Raw genomic sequence first — 24,573 nt, 5'->3', positions numbered from 1 at the left:
CAAACAAAACTCAAAACCCCGGCAGGCCGAATACCAGTCTTCAGGATTCTTCGGCACACCCCGAGACAAACTGAATCACCAATGGGGAAGCCACTCCTACAGAAACAAACCGTCCACCACTTCCACCAGGCGTGAAGAAACCAGGCGGGAAGAGACCCACCAAACAATTACCATAGGCCACGCTACATCCCTTGATGCCGGGAAAATCCGAGTAGAGGTCGCTATCGAAAACAAACCTTGTGTAATGGAGGTGGACTCAGGATCATCCCTCTCGATGGTGTCCTGGAAGACGCTTCAACAGCTCATTCCGACGATTCGCCGCCAAGACTAGGCAAGTACAAGGGGACCCCAATCTCATTTAACTTGAACCCCGAGGTAGCACCCATCCGCCTTAAGCCGCGTCGGGTGCCGTTTGCCCTGAAACCTAAAATCGATGAACAACTCGATAAGCTAATAGAACAGGGCGTGCTGGAACCCACCGACCACGCCCGATGGAAACCCCAATAGTGACGCCTATCAAGCCTGATGGGTCACTGAGAATTTGCGGAGACTACCGGGCCACCTAAACCACGCACTTCAGCAAAGTGCGTATCCAGTGCCGGTAGTGCAACACCTGCTCCATTCCCTGGGTGGCAGGAAAGTTTTCGCTAAACTAGACCTAGCCCAGGCATATCAACAATTGCCTGTAGATCCGGCCACGCGGAGGCGCAAACTATCGTCACACATAGGGCGCATTTAAATGCAACCGGCTCCAGTTCGGGGTGAGCGTCGCTCCAGGAATTTTTCAGAGCTTAATGGAAAGGCTGTTACAAGGAATAAGAGGGGTCGTACCGTATTTCGACGATGTGCTCATCGCCGCCCCGAACAGAGACATTCTAGAAAAACGACTCCGCATAGTATTACAAAGGTTCCAAAACGCAGGCCTCAAAGTTAAAAAAAATAAATGCCAGTTATGTACCGAAAGGGTGGAGTTTTTGGGATACCTCCTGGACAGTCAAGGAATCCATCCCACTGAGGACAAATTAAAGGCAATTAAGAAGGCCCCCACTCCAAGGAACAAGGCAGATCTACAGGCGTTCCTTGGACTTATCAATTTTTATAATGTCTTTTTACCCAATAAAGCAACCGTAGCTGAACCATTACATAGACTCTTAGACAAAAAAGCAACGTGGGTTTGGGGACAACGTGAACAAAACGCTTTCCAACAAGTAAAGAAATTGCTAACTTCTGATTCTGTACTTATGCAGTACAACGAGACTCTGCCGTTAACTATTACTTGTGACGCCTCACCTTTTGGGGTTGGAGCAATCCTGGCCCACGTATTACCGAACGGAGCAGAAGCTCCCGTCGCATTTTTTTCACGAACTTTAGCTAAAGCTGAAAGAAATTATAGTCAGCTGGATAAAGAAGCTTTAGCTATTGTGGCGGCAGTTAAAAGGTTTCATGAATATGTGTATGGGCGTGCGTTTACAATAATTACTGATCATAAACCACTACTGGGGATTATTGCGGGTAATAAACCAACCCCATATATATTGTCCCCCAGAATGACCCGCTGGTCTGAATTCTTGGCGGCGTACAATTACACCTTGCAACACCGCCCGGGGAAATCAATTCTCCACGCTGATGCATTGAGCAGAACACCGCTTCCAGAATCGGTTGAAGATCCAGCCCCAACCATCACAACGTTGCAAATTGAGACTCTACACGCGCCGCCATTGACGGCGAGAGGCATTGCCCTCGAGACAAAACGAGATCCGGTCCTGCAACACCTCCTACGCTGGGTTGAGCGTGGTTGGCCAACAGAACAGCTATCACCTGAATGGGTGCCGTTTAAAGCACGCCAAACCGAACTGTTTTCTCAAAAGGGCTGCATCTTGTGGGGCGATAGAGTCGTAATCCCAAGCAAACTGCAACGAACTGTTTTAGCGGTATTGCACGACGGACATACGGACATCGTGCGGATGAAAGCACTCGCACGGAGCTATGCCTGGTGGCCGGGAATCGACAAAAGAATCGAGGCCTGGGTCGCTACTTGTCAACGTTGCCAAGACGTCAGCAACGCCCCACCTAAAGCAAGCCCAACCGAATGGGAAACTCCGAGGGGACCATGGTCCTGTATCCATATTGACTTTGCGGGGCCTACAAAAGGGCACACCTTCCTTATTACAGTCGATGCCTATTCAAATTGGCTCGAGATCCATAGAATGAGCACAACTACAATGGACTCAGTTATCAACAAATTAAACAGGTTATTTGCCACACATGGTTTTCCGGACGTCCTCGTCTCGGATAACGGCCCACAGTTCACAGCATTACCATTTGAACAATATCTTGCTGACCGGGGCATCCGCCATGCGCTGACCTCGCCCGCACACCCTGCGGCGAACGGGCGTGCAGAGCGCATGGTACAGTTTGTAAAAAAGACCCTCCACAAAATGGAATTCGGAAACATCGATGAGAAAATCAATCGGATTTTATTGTTGCAGCACATCACGCCTCACAGCGTTACCAACAAAACGCCCGCCGAACTTCTTATGGGGCGGAAACTACGATCGCACCTCGACCGGCTCCACCCCGCATACGCACCGAAAAGCCTTTCGGCTCCAGCAGCAAATGCCGGGAATTTAAGGTAGGCGATTTAATCTTTGCCAAAAACTTCTCCGGCGACCCTTTATGGATACCCGCAACCGTTACCCACCTCACGGGGCCTAAATCTTACCGCCTGCTAACAGACGATGGGAGGGTGTGGAAACGCCACATAGACCAACTCCGTTCGAGATTACTACCCAGCGCCCATGGCTCCCCGGGTTCACCAACTGAGGGGGGAGGAAATATCGAGGAAATTGACTTCGATACGACGGATAGCAGGCCAACGGAAAACCTACGGCCCAGCGAAGTACCGGAGATTGAAGCGGGGAGGGAGTTGACTTTTCCATGGGACTTGAACACGGGGGAAACCGAACTGCGAAACCCCGAAGAAACACTGATTGGCGGAGACAACAACAACGGAAGCAGCACGGAATCACCGTGCAGCGAAACGGAACTTAATAAAGATCATCCAAACGCTCCAGCGGAACCAGACTTGAGAACAAGCCCGGTGGAGCCACAGAAATCATCCAGACAGACCAAACGGCCTGTCTACCTTGAAGATTTTGTTACAGCTCCCCTCAAACGGAACCCAAGGGGGAGAGGTGTTGTGAATGAATAAAGTAAATAAGCCCAAATGCAAAGTAGGTTTTGGAAGCCTGCACATTTGATTGGTCCTTGAACAGCAAACAAGGATTGGTTCATAAAAGCCCCTGATTGGCCAAACTTAGGACACTTCCTATTGGTTATTGGTTTGGACCTTATGCACTTATTATTGGTTAATAGGGTAGCAGCCAACCCTATAAAAGGGTTACTGCTGCCCATAGCCTTGCTCTGTTCTATTCTATTTACTGTTAATAAAGAGTTGAAGTCACTGGTCAGATGTCTGGTCTCCATTACTCTCCAAACTTAACAGATGGAAACTGAACAAGGAGAGATTCAACCTGGAAATAAGGAGAACATTTCTGACAATGAGAACAATCAACCAATGGAACAGAAGTTGCCTTCAGAGGTTGTAGCAGCTTCATCACTGGAGGCTTTCAGAAAGAGATTGGACTGCCATTTGTCGGAAATAGGGTGGGGTCTCCCGCTTGGGCGGGGGGTTGGACTAGATGACCTACAAGGTCCAACTCTAATGATCAGTTATCTGTTATCAATGACAATCCTTGTAAGCTGTGTAATTATGAAAAGTTAAAGAAAAAGTTTTTGTGCACGCACCTGCTTTTATCTCTCTGCCTTGCTGTTTAAGGTGGGTGAATAAAAGGTTGCCCAGTTTTTGCTTTCTGATCAGAGAAATAAAACTGATTATCAGTAGCCTCGTGTTCTGAGTTTCATTGGAATTATCAGATTCTGAGCTGCATTCAAAAATCTTACAGTAAGATAAAATCACCAAGGTCAGGGAGGGAGATTAGGGAAAGATCAAAACAGTCAAGATGGCAGCCCACAACCATGCCATCAAAACCACAGTTATTGGGACTTACATAAAAAAGAGCAAGACTTCAATTGTATAAATGCCCCCTGAAGTCAAACACAACCCTGATGCAGCTCTCAATGAAATTGAGTTTGACACCCCTGAATTAAAGCAACAGCCCCCAAGTTTTCAAGCATCAGTGGCAGGTTCTGTGGAGAGAAGTTTTTCTGTGGATCATGTGGGGGAGACATGGTTTCATGTGTTGCCTACATCCCACGCATGCACGGATGGGGCTTCACTTGTTTGCGTGGCCTGATTTCTGACCAGTCCTGGGGGGGAGATGAATTCAAGATTTTGCATTTGCACAACAGATGGAGCTGTACAATCACCATGTGGGATGGGTTGGCAGAAACACACCCCATTCAAATGCTGCTGGTTCAGTGTGTTTTGCAAATACAGCCAAACTTTATGCAACATTTTTTCCTGGCTGTAAAAAAACTGCAAACAGATGAAGCAATCTGATATAAAATTAGAAATCCCTTTTTAAAATTTATTTATTTATTTTGTCAAGCATGCATTTGATAATATATAAGTATAAACATGATTATTAATACATGAAATATATATGAATAAAAGGGAACATTAAGACAGGGACGGTAGGCATGTTAGTGCACTTATGCATGCCCCTTACAGACCTCTTAGTAATGTCTTCTCTCTTTTTTTAAAAATATATTTTTTATTATTCTTTTTCACATTTTACAAATCTTGATCTTAATATTAACGGTACAGTGACAACATTATTACATATACTAATCTCATATATATGTATACATTTATGTACATTCATATACATTTGTCTATGATTTACTTATCTCTATTATTGTTATTTCTATTGTTCAAACCTTTGTACTAGCGATCCTTTTAATAGATTCCCCACTGGGTATTTTTCTTGCATTCAGACAATCATCTTTAAATACTGTTGAAGAAAGGCAAGAATTGCTGTTATAACAATTAAGCCTACTTGCCTTTCTGAAATTGTAAGTGAAGGGTTAAAAACAGAGCGGTTTTTTTTTCCTTCTGAATATCACCAAGATATTCAAGAGAAATTAAGCAACATTTTGCAAGGGCAGAGACAGTTTTGTGGGTAAATTTCTTCTAGATACTTCCCCTTGAGATGTAAGTGTTTTAAATAAGATTTAAATTAAATTAAGATTTAAGAATGGAGGGATCATTACACATTAAAGGAGTAGAGCAGGGGTGTCCAACCTTGGCAACTTTAAGCCTGGAGGACTTCAACTCCCAGAATTCCCCAGCCAGCTGCTGGCTGGGGAATTCTGGGAGTTGAAGTCCTCCAGGCTTAAAGTTGCCAAGGTTGGACACCCCTGGAGTAGAGTATTCACAAATTCACTGGGATTTTGCCCAGTGGTGATATTCAATTTTTTTTACTATTGGTTCTGTGGGCGTGGCTTGGTGGACATGGCAGGGGAAGGATAGTGCAAAATCCCCATTCCCTCCCCACCCCACTAACCTGCTTTCCAGTTCCTTTCTCCTGTGCAGGGCAACAAAAGAAGACCCAGCCGATCAGCTGGGACTCAGGAGGCAGAGAACAGATGGGGGCGGGGCAGTCAGAGGTGGGATTTGCTGGTTCTCCAAACTACTCAAAATTTCCACTATCGGTTCTCCAGAACGTGTCAGAACTGGCTGAATACCACCTCTGATTTTGCCTTCCACCTCTCCCTCAAATAGACCCGCTCTTGACAATTTTACTGAAAGCCTTTTCTGAGACTCTTTCATAAAATTAAATGAAAACTACCTGAAAAGCAAGCAGGAAGTTTTCTCTACCCTCTGTTACTGTATGAATAAAACATAAGCGTGCCACTATAATTCACACTTCCTGGTGTCTTGCCAAATACATTAAGAACAGGCTGGTCAAAGGGTGTTTGGTTACCTTTGGAAACACTGAGGTGGCCTTCTGTAATTTCCTTGAAATTAGGGGAAATCACCTGATGGCAAGGGCACCCACCCTTTTGAAGGATATGTTTCCCGGCAATCTGTGTTACAAGAGAAGCCTCAACGTGGTTTGTTCTCCAATCAACACCAACTTCCTGGAGTGTCTGAAGCAGATAAAAGTCCACCAGGATTTGGACTTTTCTCTCTCTACCTGTGGTTTAAAACAGCTGCCAGCAGATACAGGAGGCCAAAGTGAAAGGATGAGAAATGAAGGCTGGACAGTTGGGTGAAGATCCTGCCTTGGCACCACCAAGCCAGCTGTAAGTGTCTTGATTGGGCAGAATTTCTTATTGTTCTTCTTTGTATAGGAGAGAAGGGGGTCAGAAATCACACTGGATTGGGGTGTGGGTGTGTGGGGGCTTCAGTGTGCTTGAAAGTGAGAAATGGCTAACTCACAGGGGAGCTAATTAATTCAGCAGAATTAGAGAAGCCAAGGACAGGAGAACTTAGAATAACAGAGTTGGAAGGGATCTTGGAGGTCCTCTAGTCCAACCCTCCTAGCTCAAGCAGGAGACCATTCACCATTCCAGACAGGTGATAGGTGTTATCTTGAGCAGGGGGTTGGACTAGATGACCTACAAGGTCCCTTCCAACTCTGTTAATGTAATTTAATCTATCACTTGGTCTGAAGAATCGAGGTTCAGCAGAACAGCCATAAATACTGTTATATAACAGTTGGAAGCAAATCCTGAGTTACAATGGTCCGGAAATCAAGTCAAAAGTATGAAAATGTTTAAAGGAAAACCAGCCTGAATTTTGGAAACTAGGAGATAGAGTGAAAACAGCATAAAAACCAATGGAGCGTTTTAAAGAGCAAAGAAGAAAGTGGACTCCCCAAATATTGTCATGTTATCCATATAGACATAGGACACACACCTAGTCCCCTTATCAGACCCAAAAATCACAATTTTTGAGCATGATAGCAATAGCACTTACAGCTCTCTCTAAGTGATTTACAGAGTCAGCCTATTGCCCGCAACAATCTGGGTCCACGTTTTACCGACCTCAGAAGGATGAAAGGCTGAGTCAACCTTCAGCTGGTGAGAGTCGAACTGCTGGCAGGCAGCAGAATTAGTCTGCAATACTCCATGCTGATCTGTGGAACATCAATAACCTGCAGAGATAAGATTGGCCCCCACTATGGCCCTGAAGCTATGGTTGTGTCAATGGGCCTAGGGACCCCAGAATGATATAGACCAGCATTCCCCAACCTTTCCAGGTTGGTGACCCAGCATGGGGAGGGGAGGGCAGGATTTTGTGTGAGGGGCAGGTGTGATTATCTATACAGCTTCATTTGGCTAGTCTAGCAAAGAGAAGGACCAGGGGAGACATGATTGCAGTCTTCCAATATTTGAGGGGCTGCTACAGGGAGGAAGGGGTCAATCTAAGTGCCTGTAGCTGAGCAAGGAGAGATTTAACCTGGAAATAAGGAGAAATTTTATGACATTGAGAACAATCAACCAATGGAACAACTTGTCTTCAGAAGTTGTGGGAGCTTCATCGCTGGAAGCTTTCAAGAAGAGACTGGACTGCTATCTGTCAAAAATGGTATAGGGTTTGCTGGTGCAGGGGGTTGGACTAGATGACCTACAAGGTCCCTTCCAACTTTATTAATCTGTATGGCAGCTGTATGGCAGCTGATTGATTACTATGGATAATTTCTGGATGCCTAACACTGTATCTATTTGTGTGAGAGGTGGGCAGGTGCGAGTATTGGTGCCTGCTGTGAGCGCAAGTGGGGCTGCGAGCACCAGATCCACGGCACATGTGAGTGAGACTGTGAGTGCTGGTGCCTGCTGCTCGCACAATGGGGCTGTTGGCACCAGCTGCTCACGCGAGTGAGGCTGCGAGTGCGCATGTACATCAGCCCACCACTCACATGGCCTGGTTGCAAATAGGGCCACATCCTGGGAGTGGGCCACAGCCCTCAGGTTGGGGACCCTTGATATAGAGCCCATCAAGTGTTGTCATTGGGGGTGAGGGTTTAATTTGGTTTTCTACTGGAGTTTTATCTTTGGAAGTTGTCTGGAGTGAGTTGGGCACCCATATAAACACATTTTCCTCACGTCCTGAAAAAAACTGAGCCTAGAATGTCCTTTATAGATAATAGGCCTATCACATAAGTACATCTCCATTTTGTTCAGTGGTAACACAACAACACCCACCCACCAGATCCTGGTTCGTAGATTGCAGAACAAGCTGAAATCTTAGCTTTGTAGCTTTGTTTAAGACTGGATTCATATCAGGGGATGGGCTGCTACCGGTTCACACCAGTTTGGGCAAACCAGGATATTAATTTTACATCTGGTTCACCGAACCGGTAGTTGCAATGACTGGCTGGCCCTGCCCACCCTGCCCCTCCCTTCCCTTCCCCAGAGTCTCCACGCGGCTCATTTTGAATGCCAGGTAAGTGCAGGGCCCACGCAGAGGCTCGGGGAGGGCAAAAAGTGGGCCTCCCAGAGTCTCCAGAAGCATTTCAGGCCTCCAAAGAGCCTCTGGAACCTGGGGAGGATGAAAACGGGCCTGTTTCTGGCCTCCACAGAGCCTCCGGAGCCCGGGAAGGCCATTTTTGCCCTCCCGGAGGCTTGAGGAAAGCCTCCGGAGCCCAGGGAGGGCAAAAACAGGCCCCCTGCCGTGGTGCAGGTGGACTAGGCCACGCCCATCATGGCCACACCCACCCAGCAACCGGGCAGAGAACCTGTTGCTAAATTTTTTGAAGCCCACCCCTGGTTCATATAAGGCTGTATGCTAGTTTACGGTTCAGGGGATTGTACAAACTCATCCCTGACTAGTTTCCTTTCCTTTCCTTTTGTTTCTCTTCTCTTTTCTTTCTTTCGTTTTTAAAAAAAATTTTTTTTTTGTGTGTGTGTGTGTGCTTTGAAGTCACACTCCTGGCAACTGTCTGGGCTAGTTCCTGCAGTTTCCTTGGCAAGATTTCCAAAGTGGTTTGACAGAGCTGAGAGAGCAAGGATTGGCCCAAGATCACATGACCGGCTTTGTGCCTCAGGCAGGACTAGAACTGGCAGTCTCCCAGTTTCCTTCCTCATGCCTTAACCACTACTTCAAACTGGTTCTCTGAGGTTTCTTTTTACCAAGGTGTTTGTCACCGTTCCCTGTGTGATGTTTAGCTCAAATTGTTCCCTGCCCTGCACTTCCACATCCTCTCCTATAGTTCTCAAAATAGAAGTTCTGCCAGAAAAACGTGCAGCCCAAATACTAATGGCTACTGTGAAGAAAAGACACAAAAGCTGCCAACAAGCAGGAAATTGTGATTCAGGAACAATCAGCCGCTCTGCCACGTCTCCTGCAATGAGCTTCGATGCCTAGTTATTGTGCCAACATGAAAAAAAGAGAGAAGGAACTTGGTTCCTTTCTTCTTCTTTAAGTATAACATAAGCCCATGCCAAGGGCATCTGAGACCCCTTCATTACATGGTTGATAAATCTGACCTCTGGTTGTCAGTTTGTCAACCCTGATTTTAAAGCAAAGAGGATGCGTGAGGCTGTATGCTTAAAAATAGATTAGCCAAACCACAGTTCTGCAGCCTGGATTGCAACTTGTATTTCAGGCAAGAGGCATTATTATACAAACTCAAAGTTAACCGCACCAAACTTGATTGCAGGAAATACGACTTCAGCAATAGAGTGGTCAATGTCTGGAATACTCTACCCAACTCTGTAGTTTCTTCCCCAAACCCCAAAAACTTTAACCTTAGACTGTCTACTATTGACCTCACCCCTTTCCTAAGAGGTCTGTAGGGGGCGTGCATAAGCGCACCAACGTGCCTACCGTCCCTGTCCTATTGTTTCTCTTATTCTTCTCTTATTTTTCTTATATGTACCCATTTCATGTATTCACAACTATGTATACACTTATACTTATTATCTTGTAAACAATTTGCAAATCAAACAAATAAATAAATAAATAAAAATAAAATAAAATTATGTCTATTATGGAATTATGTCTAGAGAGCATAGTCCTCGACATACAACCATTCATTTAGCAATTGTTTGAAGTTACAACAGCACTGGAAAAAAAATTGACAAATGGTCAGTCCTCACACTTACGACTACTGGAATATCCCCACAGCCACCTGGTCAAAATTTGGGTGCTTGGCAATCAGAATATATATTTATGGCGGTTACAGCATCTCAGATCAGGTGATCAACCTTTACAATTTCCCCATCTGGTTTCCACCAAGCAAAGTCAATATGGAGGGAGTCGGATTTGTTTAACAACTGGGTGATTCACTTAACAGCTGCAGTGATTTGCTTAACAACTGTGCAAAAAGGTCGTAAAATTGGTCATGGCTCACTTAACAACTGCCTTGCTTAGCGATGGGATTCTGATTTCATTTATTTATTTATTTATTTATTTATTTTGTCAAAAGCTTACAATACAATAGAAATAAGAATGATAATGATAAGAATAAGAATTTATAAACATTTATGTTTATAAATTTAAATATAAGAAATAGGAACTAATAATTGGGGACAATAGGACAGGGACCGTAGGCACGGTTGTGCGCTTATGCACGCCCCTTACAGACCTCTTAGGAATGGGGTGAGGGCAATAGAGGTTAGTTTGAGGGGAAAGGAGTGGGGGGGCGTTGAGCAGGTGACAACAGAATCAGGTAGTGAGTTCCAGACATTGACCACTCTGTGGCTGAAATCGTACTTCCTGCAATCGAGTTTGGAGTGGTTTATATTTAGTTTATATCTGTTGTGTGCTCTTGTGTTGTTAAAGCTCCAATATTCATTAACTGTTAAGATGTTGTAACATATGATTTTATGTACTATGCTTAAGTCCAATCTTAGCCGGCGTAGTTCAAGGTTGTCTCAGCCTAGAATCTCAAGTCTGGTGGTGTAGGGTATTCTATTGCGAACAGAGGAATGTAGTACTCTCCTGGTAAAATACTTCTGGACTCGCTCAATTGTATTTATGTCCGATATACAGTGTGGATTCTAGACAGCAGAGCTGAATTCAAGTATTGGTCTAGCAAAGGTTTTGAATGCCCTAGTTTGCAAGTATTACCAGAGGAGAAGCTGCATAAAATTAAATTTACAACTCTTGTATTTATAAGCTGAGGACTGCCTTTAGACGAGGCTGTCCTATATAATGTGAAAATATAAATTGCACATTATGTGCTCCTCTCATTTGTGTGCACATCACTTACCAGCGTGCTTAGAAACAAGGTGCAGCCATACATTCACTGATCTCTGTCTTTGAAACCTTGGAGTAAAAATATCAATCCTGAAAGATTTCAAGTTCAGAGAAATCTGAGATGTATTATAAATGCAGCTTTCTAAAACAAAAGTAAGAAGAGGTGCAAACATTCCAACTAAATCGAGATTCTTCTTAGTTACTCTTAGTATTAAAAATGTTTAAAGAGATCTGGATTCTTGTCTGGTGCTCTCTGACTTTGCTTGCCTTTTTCCAGATGTTTCATTACCCAACTAGGTAACATCATCAGAGCTAGAAGGGAGTGGGGTTTTCTCTGTGTTTATATATCAGTGCCTTGCCCCTTCAGTGTCAGTGAGAGTATTCCTGATAGTTCCTGGATTAGGCTGTGATTTACTGTTTTAGTGTTTGTCTGAGTTGGTAGTTCCTTGATTGTTTACTGCTTGATTGTTTGATTGTTGGTCTAGTATTAATCTTAGTGTTCTATCTGTACTCATGTCAAAAGCACCTACAAAGCTAAGCAAAGGGTGCTTCTGAACTGAAAGTACTGACCAGTGAACACCACCATTGCCCAAGGGATGCCCAGTTGCCAAATGTAATGCATCTTTCATGTCCCCCAGCCTTATTTTGTTGGAGAGGTGGCATTTTGATTTTTATTGTTTCCTTTTTAGTTTTTTTTGACTACCTCTTTTGAATGATGGTGTTTATCTCTATTGCCTGTTGATGGCTGATTTGCTTGTTGATGGCTGAGCAGGGGGTTGGACTAGAAGACCTCCAAGGTCCCTTCCAACCCTCTTATTCCCTTCTGATTTATAAGAGTGCCAGCCTTCCATAGTTGGTCCCAGTTGAATGGTCCCAGTTGAAACTATGGCAAAGTCTGTCCCGGTGTTTTTGCAATTAAGAAATTTTAATCGTGTCTTCTGACTGCTAGTTGGGTTCGTGGATGCTCTGTGACAGCCTTCTGCCTGTTTGTCCTTATATAGTGGCTGTTACGGTCTTTACACTGTGTGTGGTAGATTACTTTTATTTTTTTCTTGGGTCTTTCGGTTTGCTTAGGATGTTTGGAGGACTATAGTTGCTTGTGATGTCATGTGGCTGTCATAGTATGTTGGTTGTTGTTTCAGAGGTGTTTTTGTGTTTTCCTTTTCACAGCTTGTGTCAGTTGTGCTGTGGGTTGAGTGGTCAAGTACTTTTGGATGAAGTTGCACGGATATCCATTTTCTTGGAAGATGTTGTATAGAGCAGTGGCCCCCAAGCTTTTTTGTGCCACAGCCCGGTACCGGCATCACAAAATGATCCGCGGCCCGGTACCGGCATCAGCACGCATGACAAGGCAAGGGGAGCTGAGCGACCGGCCAGCCAGCCGTCCCCTGCTTCTCCCCGCCACCTTCAACTCCTCCTTTGTATCTTTGTCGATGGGCTTCGGGACGGCTTCGGGACAGCTTCGGGACGGTCGCTCGGCTCGCCTTGCCTTGGGTGCTGAAAGAATCCTCGCGCCTTAATTTCGTTCGAAGCCGCCCTCCCCCCTTCGATGAAACTAAGGCGCGAGGATTCCTTCAGGACCCAAATGCCGCTTTCCAACCGGAAAAGCTCACCCGGAAGCACTTTCTCATTGAAACAAGATGGTGGCGCCCAGCAAACCGGCGGCCCGGTAGAAAATGTTCCATGGACCGGTCCCGGTCCGGGGCCCAGTGGTTGGGGACTCCTGGTATAGATGATCTGATTCATTTTCCAGATTTCCTGATTCATTTTCACTTGTTGTTCAGGGTTTGCTGCAGTAGGCCTGCAATTTCAGATGGGATATAGGCCCCCAACCTTTGGGCCCCAGCCCACTACTGGGCCTTGCCCTATTTGCAACCAGGTGCTGTGAGTGATGGGCCTGTGCTTGCGCACACGTGCACACACACACACACACACACACACACACACACACCAACTTGCGCAAGCAGCGGGCATTAGTGCTCACAACCCTACCTTCGCCTGACACTCATGCAAATGAAGTTGTGCATGCACGTGCATGGGCCACCTGCCCTCACGGAAATCCATCCCCTCCCCCCCCCCACCGCACCAGGCTACCATCCCCAAAAGGCTGGGGAATGCTGCCTTAAGGGCTTCCCAAGAGCAGGGCTCAGAAAAGTCAAGTCAGCAGCCATAACTGAAGCCCTGCCCATTAGTACATTAAAAAAAAAGGTGGGATTTCAAAGTCATGAGTGCCATCTTGATTTTTTTGGACTTTCCTTTGTGGATATTTCTGCATGGCTACTGTGGGAGATAGGCTTAGGCTCCTGTCAAGGGCAGGAAAAATCAGCAAGTCCAGGCAGTTCAGAGGAATGTTTGTTGTAAGCTTAAGCTCTCTACAAGATTCTGAACTACTGATGGTGAAAGCAAACTGGTGGTAGATAAGTCAAGACGTCCCAAAGGTGTATTTTTTTCAAGGGGCAGCTGGACATTCTGGTTTTTCTTTGAAGACATTTCACTTCTCATCTAAGAAGCTTCTTCAGCTCTGACAGAATGGGAATGTTGACCACGCTGAGTTATTTGTAAAAAATAATAAAGGTGGGATACACACAAACAATACAGGGACGTGGTGGCTCAGTGGCTAAGACGCTGAGCTTGTTGATCAGAAAGGTCAGCAGTTCGGCGGTTTGAATCCCTAGCGCCGCATAACAGAGTGAGCTCTCGTTACTTGTCTCAGCTTCTGCCAACCTAGCAGTTTGAAAGCATGTAAAAATGCAAGTAGGAAAATAGGGACCACTTTGGTGGGAAGGTAACAGCGTTTCATGTGCCTTCAGTCATGCTGGCCACATGACCATGGAGACATCTTTGGACAGCGCTGGCTCTTCGGCTTTGTAACAGAGATAAGCACTACCCCCTAGAGCCGGAAGCGATAGCATGTATGTGCGAGGGGGACTTTTACCTTTACCTTTATAAACAAACAAATAGAACAATCCCAACTCAAAGTAAGATTCATATAACAAGTCCTAATAAGGGGTTATATTAACATACAATAAGCTCAGGTCTTTACTCTGTTACTCACTCTAGTCCAGTGTTTGAAATATGTGGACTTCAATTCCCAGAATTCCTCAGTCAGCCATCTTTAAATTGTGAAGGCTGAGAAACATTGTTCTGGATCAGAGTTTCTCACCATGGCAATTTTCTTGCTGGGGAAATCTGGAAATTCTGGGAGTTGATGTCCACATGTCTTAAAAGTTGTGAAAGTTGAGAAACACTGCTCCAGACCAGCGGTCCCCAACTGGTGGTCCGCGAGAAAATTTTGGTGGGCCGCAGAGAAATGTCATCCCCAGAGCACCCCCCCCCAAAGCAATTAATCCAGGCTGCGCAGGAACACAAGGCTGTGCCACCCAGATGGCCTGCGGGAACCCTCTCCACCCACTCACTCCTTACCTGGCAAACCTGCCTGCTAAGTTGCTATTTTTCCTTTTTTTCCACGGCCATCAGCTGTTCTGCTGTGCTGAGAGATTTAGATTAACTAGAAATGCAGGAAATTTTCGGATTTCTTGCTTTCTAGCTAATCTTTAGACCTTCCTTAGGACTGAAGCAGTGCAGACTCAGCTAGCCGATGGCAGAAAGATCTCTATGAATCTGTGATTCTGTGAGCAACTTAATCTGCCTGTCTGATTTTGGGTAAAAGTTGCTCTTTTTTTAATAAAAAAAATCAATATTTCCATACATGGTGTGTTGTGAGTTAATTTTGTGAGTTTTCTTGCTAGCAAATTTTATGGGTTTGCTTGCAAGCAAATTTTATGTGACAGGCTCAGGTAGGCGATCCCACAGATCTCTGAATGAATCTGTGATTCTGTGAGCAACTCAATCTGCCTGTCTGCTTTGCCTGATTTTGGGTAAAAGTTGCTCTTTTTTTTATAAAAAATTCAATATTTATATAAATATTTATAAAATTTACATACCAGTCATGCCCAGCCAGTCACATGACCACCAGACCGCACCCACAGAACTGGTTGTTATGAAATTGGAATCCCCCCCCCTGCCTCTGTGTGTGGGGGTGGAGGGAGGGAGGGAGAGAGATTAGATCAGATCTCTCTCTCTCTCTCTCTCTCCCACCAACATTAGCAAGCCACTATCAGTCAAAATTCATATTAGTGGTCCCCGGGATTTAAAATTATGAGTTTGGTGGTCCCTGAGGTCCAAAAGGTTGGCGACCCCTGCTCCAGACAACAGTTTCTTAAAATGTAGTCTTAGGATCCTCAGAACCTCCTAAGGCACTCTCAGGGGTGCATGAAATCAAATATTTGCCAGCCTATGTTGAAAAATAATAAATAATATTATATTCCCATCAAAAAATTGTAAGAGATGGTAGCAGCAACTGTGTTAATTTGAATTATTAATTCAGTAAATATTGATAAATATAAAAGTGGGAGAGAGTTCTGAAAGAATTTTTTTTGAGTAATACTGGTCATATTGACACCTCTAGATATTTTTCCTTGTCAGTCGCGTATTATTTATTTATTTATTATGCTATACTTCTTTTTAAATGTTTTTATGATTTTATACTGCCCTGAGTCACTTGCTTAAGATGGCAGGCTATAGAAATTATATAAAATGAATAAATAATAAATATAAAAAATGGAATACTTCATTTTTTCATTTTCACAGTACCAACATTTTCACAGCTCAATAGAAAACCCATCACTCGAACCCACTCCAGCTGCTAAAGTCCTGCTTTCTACCCAAAATAATTTTCTCTGATGATTCCCAGGATCTATAGAAGCAAAGCTCTTCGCGAAATATCAGATTTCTTATTTTTTGGAATAGTCCACTTCCTCTTCAGAACTAACCAACCTTTCGCTTTTAATGAAGCTGGTAGTCACACTCTTTTCGCCTAGCCTACCCTGCAAGATTGTTTTTTTTTTTAATTTATTTAAAACAAATAATCAGGATTGTTGTTCTAGTTTGGGGAAGGCGGGGAGAATGGGAAGAGAAAGCACCATAATATACCACCGTGAGCCTCCAAAGGAAATATATGACATATATTCCAATATTTGAGGGGCTGCAAACAGAGAGGAAGGGGTCATTTTTTTTTTCCAAAGCACCCGAAGGCCAGACAAGGAATAATGGATGGAAACTGAACAAGGAGAGATTCAACCTGGAAATAAGGAGAAACTTTCTGACAGTGAGAACAATCAACCAGTGGAACAGAAGTTGCCCTCAGAAGTTGTGGAAGCGCCATCACTTGAGACTTTCAAGAAGAGATTGGACTGCCATCTGTCAGAAAGGGTGTAGGGTCTCCCGCTTGGGGGGGGTGGACTAGATGACCTATAAGGTCCTTTCCAACTCTGATTATCTGTTATCTGTTATAGGCTATAAATCTAACCAAGAAATAAACCACGATGCCCAACATGGAAAGTGCTTAGGCCGAAGCTAGACTTCCTTTCAATTACTTCTAAACCACCAGGGGGCGCCTTTGCCCTTAGCAATCGCCGCTTCCTTTCGGCCAATCCGGAGTCACTCCGGTGAGTTGTAGAGATTCCGAATCGCTCTCCGGCTTCCCGAAAAGGCTGATCTCGATTTTCGGCCGAGAGACGCAAGCCGAGCGAAGGAATCCGTCCTCCTCCTCCTCCCGCGGGCTGCGAGGGGCGCCCGAAGATCCTCTCCTGAATTTTGGCGGAGTTCGAAGAAGTTTTTCCCGCGGCGCCGCGTCAGCCGCGGAGGAAGGCAAAGGGGAGGAGGAGAAAATCGGATGGTCCGGAAAAAAGGGAGGAGGAAAAGATCGGATGGTCCGGAGCAAAACCAGAGGCTGCCGATCCGACCTGCCCGTCTCCCGAGTACCGGCTCCGCGCGATCATAGTCGCGGACGCTTGGCCAAACATCCAGGATGGCGAAGCTGGGGGTGGCCCTGCGCAGCAACAGCCTCACCTTACCCCAAATCAGGTACCCGCCGCGTCCCCCCCTTCCCGGGCATCCCGGTTCTCCTGCTGCGCCCTAGAGGCGAGCCCGCGGTCGCTCCGTCCCGTTTCCAGTCTTCCCCGGAGACCGCGCGGCTGTCCTAGCTAAGGATCAGGGGCCCCATCCCCAATTTTAAGCCAAGCCAACCCTGAGGCATCAAGCCAAGCTTAATTTCCTGACTTCCTACTACCCCCAGCAAGCTAACCAGGTTTATTCTGCTTCCCTGTGGTTTCAAATCCGAACAGGATCTCTCTTGCGGGCGCTTTGCGACCCTTTCGCTATGGATTTCGGAGGGGCGCCCTCCAATTTAAGCTCCCCAATTAAAGAAACCCCGTTTCTACTTCCAGGGGAGCCCCTGTGGTCCGATCCACTCATCCCGGCAAATGTATCCCATTCTTAACGTTTTTTGGCACTCGGACATAGAGTAGTAAAGGGGGGGAGGGAATCCTCTGTTTGTTTCATCCCACAAGGAGGTGCTGCTTACTATAGGTCGGGGTCCCCAAACTTGGCAACTTTTAAGACTCATGGATTTTGTTTTTTTTATTTTTCTTATAAGTATCTATCTCATGTATTCAAAACTATATTTATTCTTATACCTGTATCTTGTAAGCGAGTGACAAATCAAATAAATACTAAAAAAAACACTAAATACCTCTGCTATAGGTTGGTCTCACAATTACAATATTTCCTTTTTAAGCAACAGGTTATTTTTTTTTTTTTTACCTAGCATGCTTTTTTTGGCCGGGGTGGGGGGAGCATTTTGAGGTTGTAAGTAAGCAGGTTCTTTTTATTTTGCTAAGTGATTGTTTCATTTTCTGTTTCCTATTTTTGTTAAACTGTTACTGACTTTCAGGACTCAGATATAACTCCCTCTAGCGGAGATTGAAGCTTGGTGCCTACCTGGAGATATCCATGTAGCCCTTTTAACAATTGTCCCAAGGTGTTTTTTCTGGAGGCAACTGGACTTCCTTTATTTTTTCTTTGAGGATGTTTCACTTCTCATCCAGGGAGCTTCTTCAGCTCTGACAGGATGGTAGGAATGGAAGGATTTATATTCCTTGCAGACAGCTGGTCATTTGCATCCTTTTAGAGGGTCCTTGAAGCACTTGGAGGTTTATTTATTTATTTATTTATTTATTTATTTATTTGATTTGCCAATTGTTTACAAGATAATAAGTATAAGTGTATACATAGTTGTGAATACATGAAATGGGTACATATAAGAAAAATAAAAGAAGAATAAGAGAAACAATAGGACAGGGACGGTAGGCACGTTGGTGCGCTTATGCACGCCCCCTACAGACCTCTTAGGAAAGGGGTGAGGTCAATAGTAGACAGTCTAAGGTTAAAGTTTTTGGGGTTTGGGGAAGAAACTACAGAGTCGGGTAGAGTATTCCAGACATTGACCACTCTATTGCTGAAGTCGTATTTCCTGCAATCAAGTTTGGTGCGGTTAACTTTGAGTTTGTATCTATTGTGTGCTCTTGTGTTGTTATGGTTGAAGCTGAAGTATTCATTGACAGGTAGGACATTGCAATGTATGTTTATCTGTGTCCTCAGGATCACCTGAGTAGTGCTCCTGGTTCTTGTGGTCTGCAATTTTTCCTCTGGAAATCCATTCCTACTCCCACACCATTCAAAGGGTGTTCATCCCAAATTGAATAGCTAAAAGTCTGTAGAGAAGTCTTTATATCTGAGGACACAGATAAACCTCCAAGTGCTTCAAGGACCCTCTAAAATGATGCAAATGACCAGCTGTCTGCAAGGAATATAAATCCTTCCATTCCCCACCATCCTGTCAGAGCTGAAGAAGCTTCTTGGATGAGAAGCGAAACATTTTCAAAAGAAAAAACAAAGAAAGTCTAGTTGCGTCTTGAAAAAGCACCTTTGGGGCAACCATGACCTGGATGACTGAGAATCTCTACAGTTTCTTGACAATTGTGTAATTGCTGTCTTTTGGATTTATAACCAGAATATAAAATGTATATGCCTCCTGACTCTCAGCAACTCTGGTTGGCTTATAAAATGATATAAAATATAAAAACAAGACCAATGGAAGCAACAAGAAACAAAAAGGGCAGAAAGGAAGCAGTGCTTTGCAATTGCCATTTTCTGGATTTGTTTCTCATTTTAAATTTCCCAGTCTGAGACCTGGGATTTTCTGATACTCCATTCAGGTATTAGCCAAGCCTAACCTTGCTTAGCTTTATCAGGAATGTTTTGTGTTGTGCTACCCCTTCAGTTATTACAGTATTACGGTTATCCTCATTCTTTATTTTATTGATGATGGTGTTATCCCTTCAGTCAAGTCCGATTCTTGGAGATTTTATGGGTCAGGTCTCTTCCAATCTTGCACGATTTCTTTGAGTTTTTCTGTACTCTATCTAGTGTCAGCTTTGATAGCATCCAGCCACCATGTTTTTTGATGGCCTGGTTTCTCTTTACAGCTAACTCCTCCAAACATAACTAGAATTCCCAATTATGGGAATTAACTCCAATGAATTCTCCACATATGATATGACCATGTGAGATATAATTAATAATTATTAAATGTATAGGCTTCCTGACTCCCAAAAACTTTAGGTGGTGTACAAATGATTTAAAACATAAAAAAGACAACAGAAATAACAACTAATAAAAAAAGAATAGAGATGAGAGAATAAGAAATTGGGTGGTATTTTGAAGTTTATAGTTGTTTGTTTGTTTGCTTGTATCCTGCCTTTATTATTTTTACAAATAACTCAAGGTAGTGAATGTATCCAACACACCTACCTCCTATTTTCCCCACAACAACAACAACCCTGTGAGTGGGGTTGGGCTGAGAGAGAGTGACTAGTCCAAAGTCACCCAGCTAGTTTTCATACCTAAGGCACAACTAGAACTCACTGTCTATGGGTTTCTAGCCTGTTGCCTTAACCATTAGACCAAACGGATATCTCCTCCATTTTGAAGAATTTCTGAATTGTGTTTCTTGGTTGAGTTTGTGTTGTACTTATAATTTTTGTGAAAAATTTCAAGGATAGCACTCAGTATTTCAATGTATTGGAATTAGGTCAACCCTCTTGGTCACTGCAACACAAGATCTTTGATTGCTTTGATTGGAAATCCCAAGAATCGCAGGCCCAGTCCTGCTGGAAGACACCAGATGATGTGGAGAAAGCAGAACCAGATCCTAGAAACTCCGATCCTTTACTGATTGTCTGTATTCTTTCTGAGCTGAAATCTGGAACCTCAATAGAGCTTCTATGTGCAGAGGCAGCTTCCCTCTGAATCTCACATTCTAGAACAGTGGTTTTCAATCTGTGGTCCACAGACCACAGATCATCCCAGGGGGGCCCGTGAATATTTGATGCAGTCTAGTGCTTTAAACCTTGAATTCAGTCTTGGGGGTCGGTGGCATTGGTCCATGGCCACAAAAGGTATTTAAAAGTGGGTCCATGGTGAAGAAAAAGGGTTGTAGAGCACTGTTTCTAAACTTTTAACAGCTTTCACATGATTGGACTTCAACTCCCAGAACTCTACAGCCAGCTTAAAGTCCAGATATCTTAAAGTTGCCAAGATAAATGCTGTTCACAGGAGAAGAAGGCTGTTAATTCATTCCTTGTGGATGTCAGCCTTCAAGAATCCTTTCTGGCTGCCATAGAGATTGTGGGGGGAGGGTGCTGGAGGATGAAGTTGATAAACTTGGGGTGCTTACTTGATTATGCTTACTTGCTTACTGTGCAGATGTAGCCTCTTATCTTTCTGGGCCAAGGCTTCTTGAAGCTATGTTGTTGTCAACATTTAGAAATGGGGTGATCGATTTATTTTAATTATATCCCTGCTGTAGAGGATACAATCTATATAGCACTCCCTCCCCACAACAAACCTACAAGGTAGGTTGGATTAAATGAGAGGGATTAGCTCCTGAGTCCTCCACAGTGGCGGATTAAGGCTTACTGGTGCCCTAAGCACTGATAAATCGTGGTGCCCCCCCCCCTTTGTATATGCTGTACAAACAAAGCCATATTCTCAACTTTGTGGTGCCCCGTTTGGGGCTGGTGCCCTAAACCCGTGCTTAGTCTGCTTAATACGTCACTGGTCCTCCAGGAAGCTTCTCGGGTTAAAAGAGGATTCAAATGGGTCTCCCTGTTCTTTGTCCAGTAGCTTCATCCCTGGACCACCTTGCTTGTGGGGGTTGAGCAGAAGGGGCCAGCCCAAAGTCACCCAAGATGCTTCTGTGGCTGAGGGGAGACTCGAACCCAAGCCACTCCACCTACTTTTAGCCCACCACATTCACACACACTTAACTCTCATTGGATTAGATCATCCTTTAGTTTAAGCCATTAGAGCAGTGTTTCTCAGTTTTTGCAACGATAAAATAGGTGGACTCCAACTCCCAGAATTCTCCCATGCTCGCTGGAGATTTCTGGGAATTGAAGACCATGAGTCTTAAAGTTGAGAGACATTGCATTAAGGTTTTCCCATTCAACCACAAACCACTTCTTGCTATGCGTGGTTTAATTTTAGATCACAATCGTTTTACGGTTTTACATGCAAGCTTGTGGAGATACCTGGAGGCGATGCGCATCGGCATATAAAATCTGACTTTTTATTGGTTCCCCAGCGTGGCATGCTTGGAGCTTGCAAAAAAATTGAGGAGCTCTGACAAGTCAGAGCCTGTATCACCACACACAACCCCAGACAGAAAAAATGATGGCAGGTATTGAATCCCAACTCCCAGAGGTTTCAGCTTTCACTAAAGAAGATTACTCAGAACTCTGTTGTTTCAGTACTTTTTACTCAGAGAGTTATTATTTCTTCAGCACAATTGCTCTGAGGGAAATTCGGCTGACGGAATTCTCTCTCATCAGGAAAGAAATGCCAAGCTGACAGAAAGAAGAAGCTTGTTTAACGTGATTTAAAATACAGAGAGTCCTTGACTTGCGACCACAATTGAGCCCACAATTTCTGTTGCTAAGCAAGACAGGTGTTAAGTGAATTTTTCCTCAATTTATGACCTTTTTTGCCACAGTTGTTAAGTGAATATGGCTTCCCCATTGACTTTGCTTGTCAGAAAGTTGCAAAAGGGGATAACATGATGCCAGGACACTGCAACCGTTATAAATATGAGACAATTGCCAAAAATCCGAATTTTGATCACATGGCCATGGTCATAAGTGTGAAAAATGATCATCACTTTTTTCAGTGCTGTTGGAACTTGGGATGATCACTAAATAAACTATAGTTAAGTCGAGGACTACCCGTATTGATTTAATATTTAACTTTAAATGTACAGATTTATTTTATATGTAGATGTTTTGTTTTCTTAAGCTGGAAAACTGTATAAACATACACACACTCTCTGTAGACACAGCTTAGTTTCTTCTGCTTGGCTCAGACTTAGAAATCTCAAGACTGATGACTCATGTAAGGATTGTATGTGTGTGTGTGTGAGAGAGAGAGAGGAGGGGAGGGGCACGGGTTCAATAATGAAGGAGTGAAGTGCTCCTCTCATATTTTGTGTCATATTTTTCTGTAATATTTTTTGAGTTTTTATTCTAGCATGGGATCACTTGATGGTGTTTCATCCAGTTATAGGCCCCATCCAACCCAGATTGGTTTTTCAAGATCAAACAAGATCAAACTTGGCAACTTTAAGACTTGTGGACTTCAACTCCCAGAATTCTCCAGCCAGCATAGCAAGTTGCAGAATTCTGGGAGTTGAAGTCCACAAGTCTTAAAGTTGCCAAGTTTGTGGACCCCTGATCTAGACTCTAGAGATTGTCTTCTGTTGGGCTTTGGAAATAAGAATCCGGTTGCAATAAACCTTCCCCAGTGTGGTAACCATCCAAAGTAGGTTGGGAATTATGGTAGTCGAAATCCATTATATTTTAAGGGCATGAGACTGGAGAGAAGTGCAGCAGACTTGTTTAAACCTTTCATGTGCATCAGAGGATCCAACTACTATGCTGCTTGTGTGTTTTATGTGTGTGTGTGTCTTTCTCATCTCATTTTTTCCTCACAACAATAATCCTGTAAGGTAAGCATGACTGAGAAAAAATGAGAGGTTCAAAGTCATTCCATTCAGTGAAACGGACTCCTTTTATTTATTTATTTATTTATTGACTCCTTTATTTTGTGTGAATTGCTTGCTCTCAATTTTTTAATAGTCAGAATGTAGCATTTAAAACCAGAATCGTAGAGTCCTTAGCAATAACCTTTTTTTTGTTCCACAGAAAGATAGCAGCAAAAGCAATGACATCCTTTTTCATTCTTTATTCCCTGGAAAAATTCAGGTCCTTTTTTAACTCTTTAAATTAGGGCCTTTTTAAAACTAAATGAGATGAGTTTTAGAATTGTAAACAATTTAAAAATAACCTTCAATATACAAGTGGTTGAAATCCATAGCTCAGTTACAAGAGATAGCACTATAGCTGATACAGCCAGATGTTTCATTATAGTATATGATGCTATGTTATCCATGCCTTATCTATTTTTGGAGAGATATGTGATGTCCCTGCATTGTGGAACAGGGTTATCTATTGTCCTGAGTTCAGGGGAAAGGAAGTAGATGCCTCATTTATTGTATAACCTTCCATTACTGATAGCACCCACTTTGGCTGCTATCAGTAATGGAAGGTTCCAACTCTTTCTGCTCATTTTGACCCTGTGATGGAAAAACACAACTAAACCAGGATTGCCAGGATGTGTTGAGGCTGATTTAAATGCAGCTCTGGACAAGCTGGACCTTAACTCCCATTGGGAGCCGTTTGGCTGAACCTGTAGCTATGGCAGCTGGAAATGGTCGGAGTAGTTATTTAACACTGTCTAGCACAGGGGTGACAAACTGGGTTTCTTCGAGGGCCAGATCAGCATGGTGGTTCTCCACGGGCTGGTGGGAAGCGGGGCGGGGAGGAAGGAAGAAAGTATGGATGCTTCCTGCAGCACCCTGCTGGCCAAAACAGGGCATGGGGAGGCCACGCGCAGGCCCCCAGCCAGGGGTGGGATTATAGTGGTTCGGACCGGTTCGAGCGAACCGGTAGTTGCAGTGAGCATTTGGCCCCACTCACCCACCCCTGCTCTTTCCTGTGCTTTATTTCGTTGTTTTAAAGCACAGCTGATTCATGTGGCAAAGCAGTTCGCTGTGCCTCTGCTGTTTTACTCACAGGGGCTGTAGTAAAAGGTCAGTGTTAGCGTTGAAAATGGGCTTTTTAAAATGCGGAGCATGCACACAGAGGGCACGTTTGGCGCGTGCTGACCAAACCGGTTGTTACACCAGTTGAAATCGCACCATTGCCCCCAGGACCCCGTTTTCAGCCTCCACAGCCCCCTGCAGCACTTTGCCAACCAAAAACGAGCTGCAGGGGAGCTCTGCCCCCCCACTCCCTGTTTTGGCTGTCAGAGGCACTGCGGGCCAGTCCTTTGATATTTCCGGGCCAGTCCCACAGGCCAGATCTAAGCACTCTTGAGTTTGATAC

The 24,573-nt window shown here is 44.2% G+C and overlaps 1 protein-coding gene across 5 annotated transcripts in view; it reads left to right on the top strand.

Annotated features, from left to right (window-relative positions):
- The first annotated feature begins 6,045 nt into the window (after positions 1-6,045).
- Positions 6,046-24,573, top strand: part of LOC113414229 (uncharacterized) — a 53,826-nt gene continuing 35,298 nt past the window's right edge. The window contains exons 1-2 of one of the 5 annotated variants that reach the window (XM_087952608.1): positions 6,156-6,270; positions 16,528-17,098. In XM_087952608.1, coding sequence (XP_087808734.1) covers positions 17,043-17,098 — 56 coding nt within the window. In that variant the 5' untranslated portion in view covers positions 6,156-6,270; positions 16,528-17,042. Of the gene's footprint in view, positions 6,271-16,527; positions 17,099-24,205; positions 24,279-24,573 lie in introns of those variants that run through there. The other 4 variants (XM_087952611.1, XM_087952609.1, XM_087952612.1 and 1 more) reach the window with 4 other exon arrangements.

This window comes from Notechis scutatus, chromosome 1 (assembly GCF_049901735.1).
Source record: "Notechis scutatus isolate UNSWTSFEM ecotype Mainland chromosome 1, rNotScu1.2, whole genome shotgun sequence".
Taxonomy (NCBI): Eukaryota; Metazoa; Chordata; class Lepidosauria; order Squamata; family Elapidae; genus Notechis; species Notechis scutatus.
Note: the sequence above shows the minus strand (reverse complement) of the source record. Positions and strands in the feature narration are given on the sequence as shown.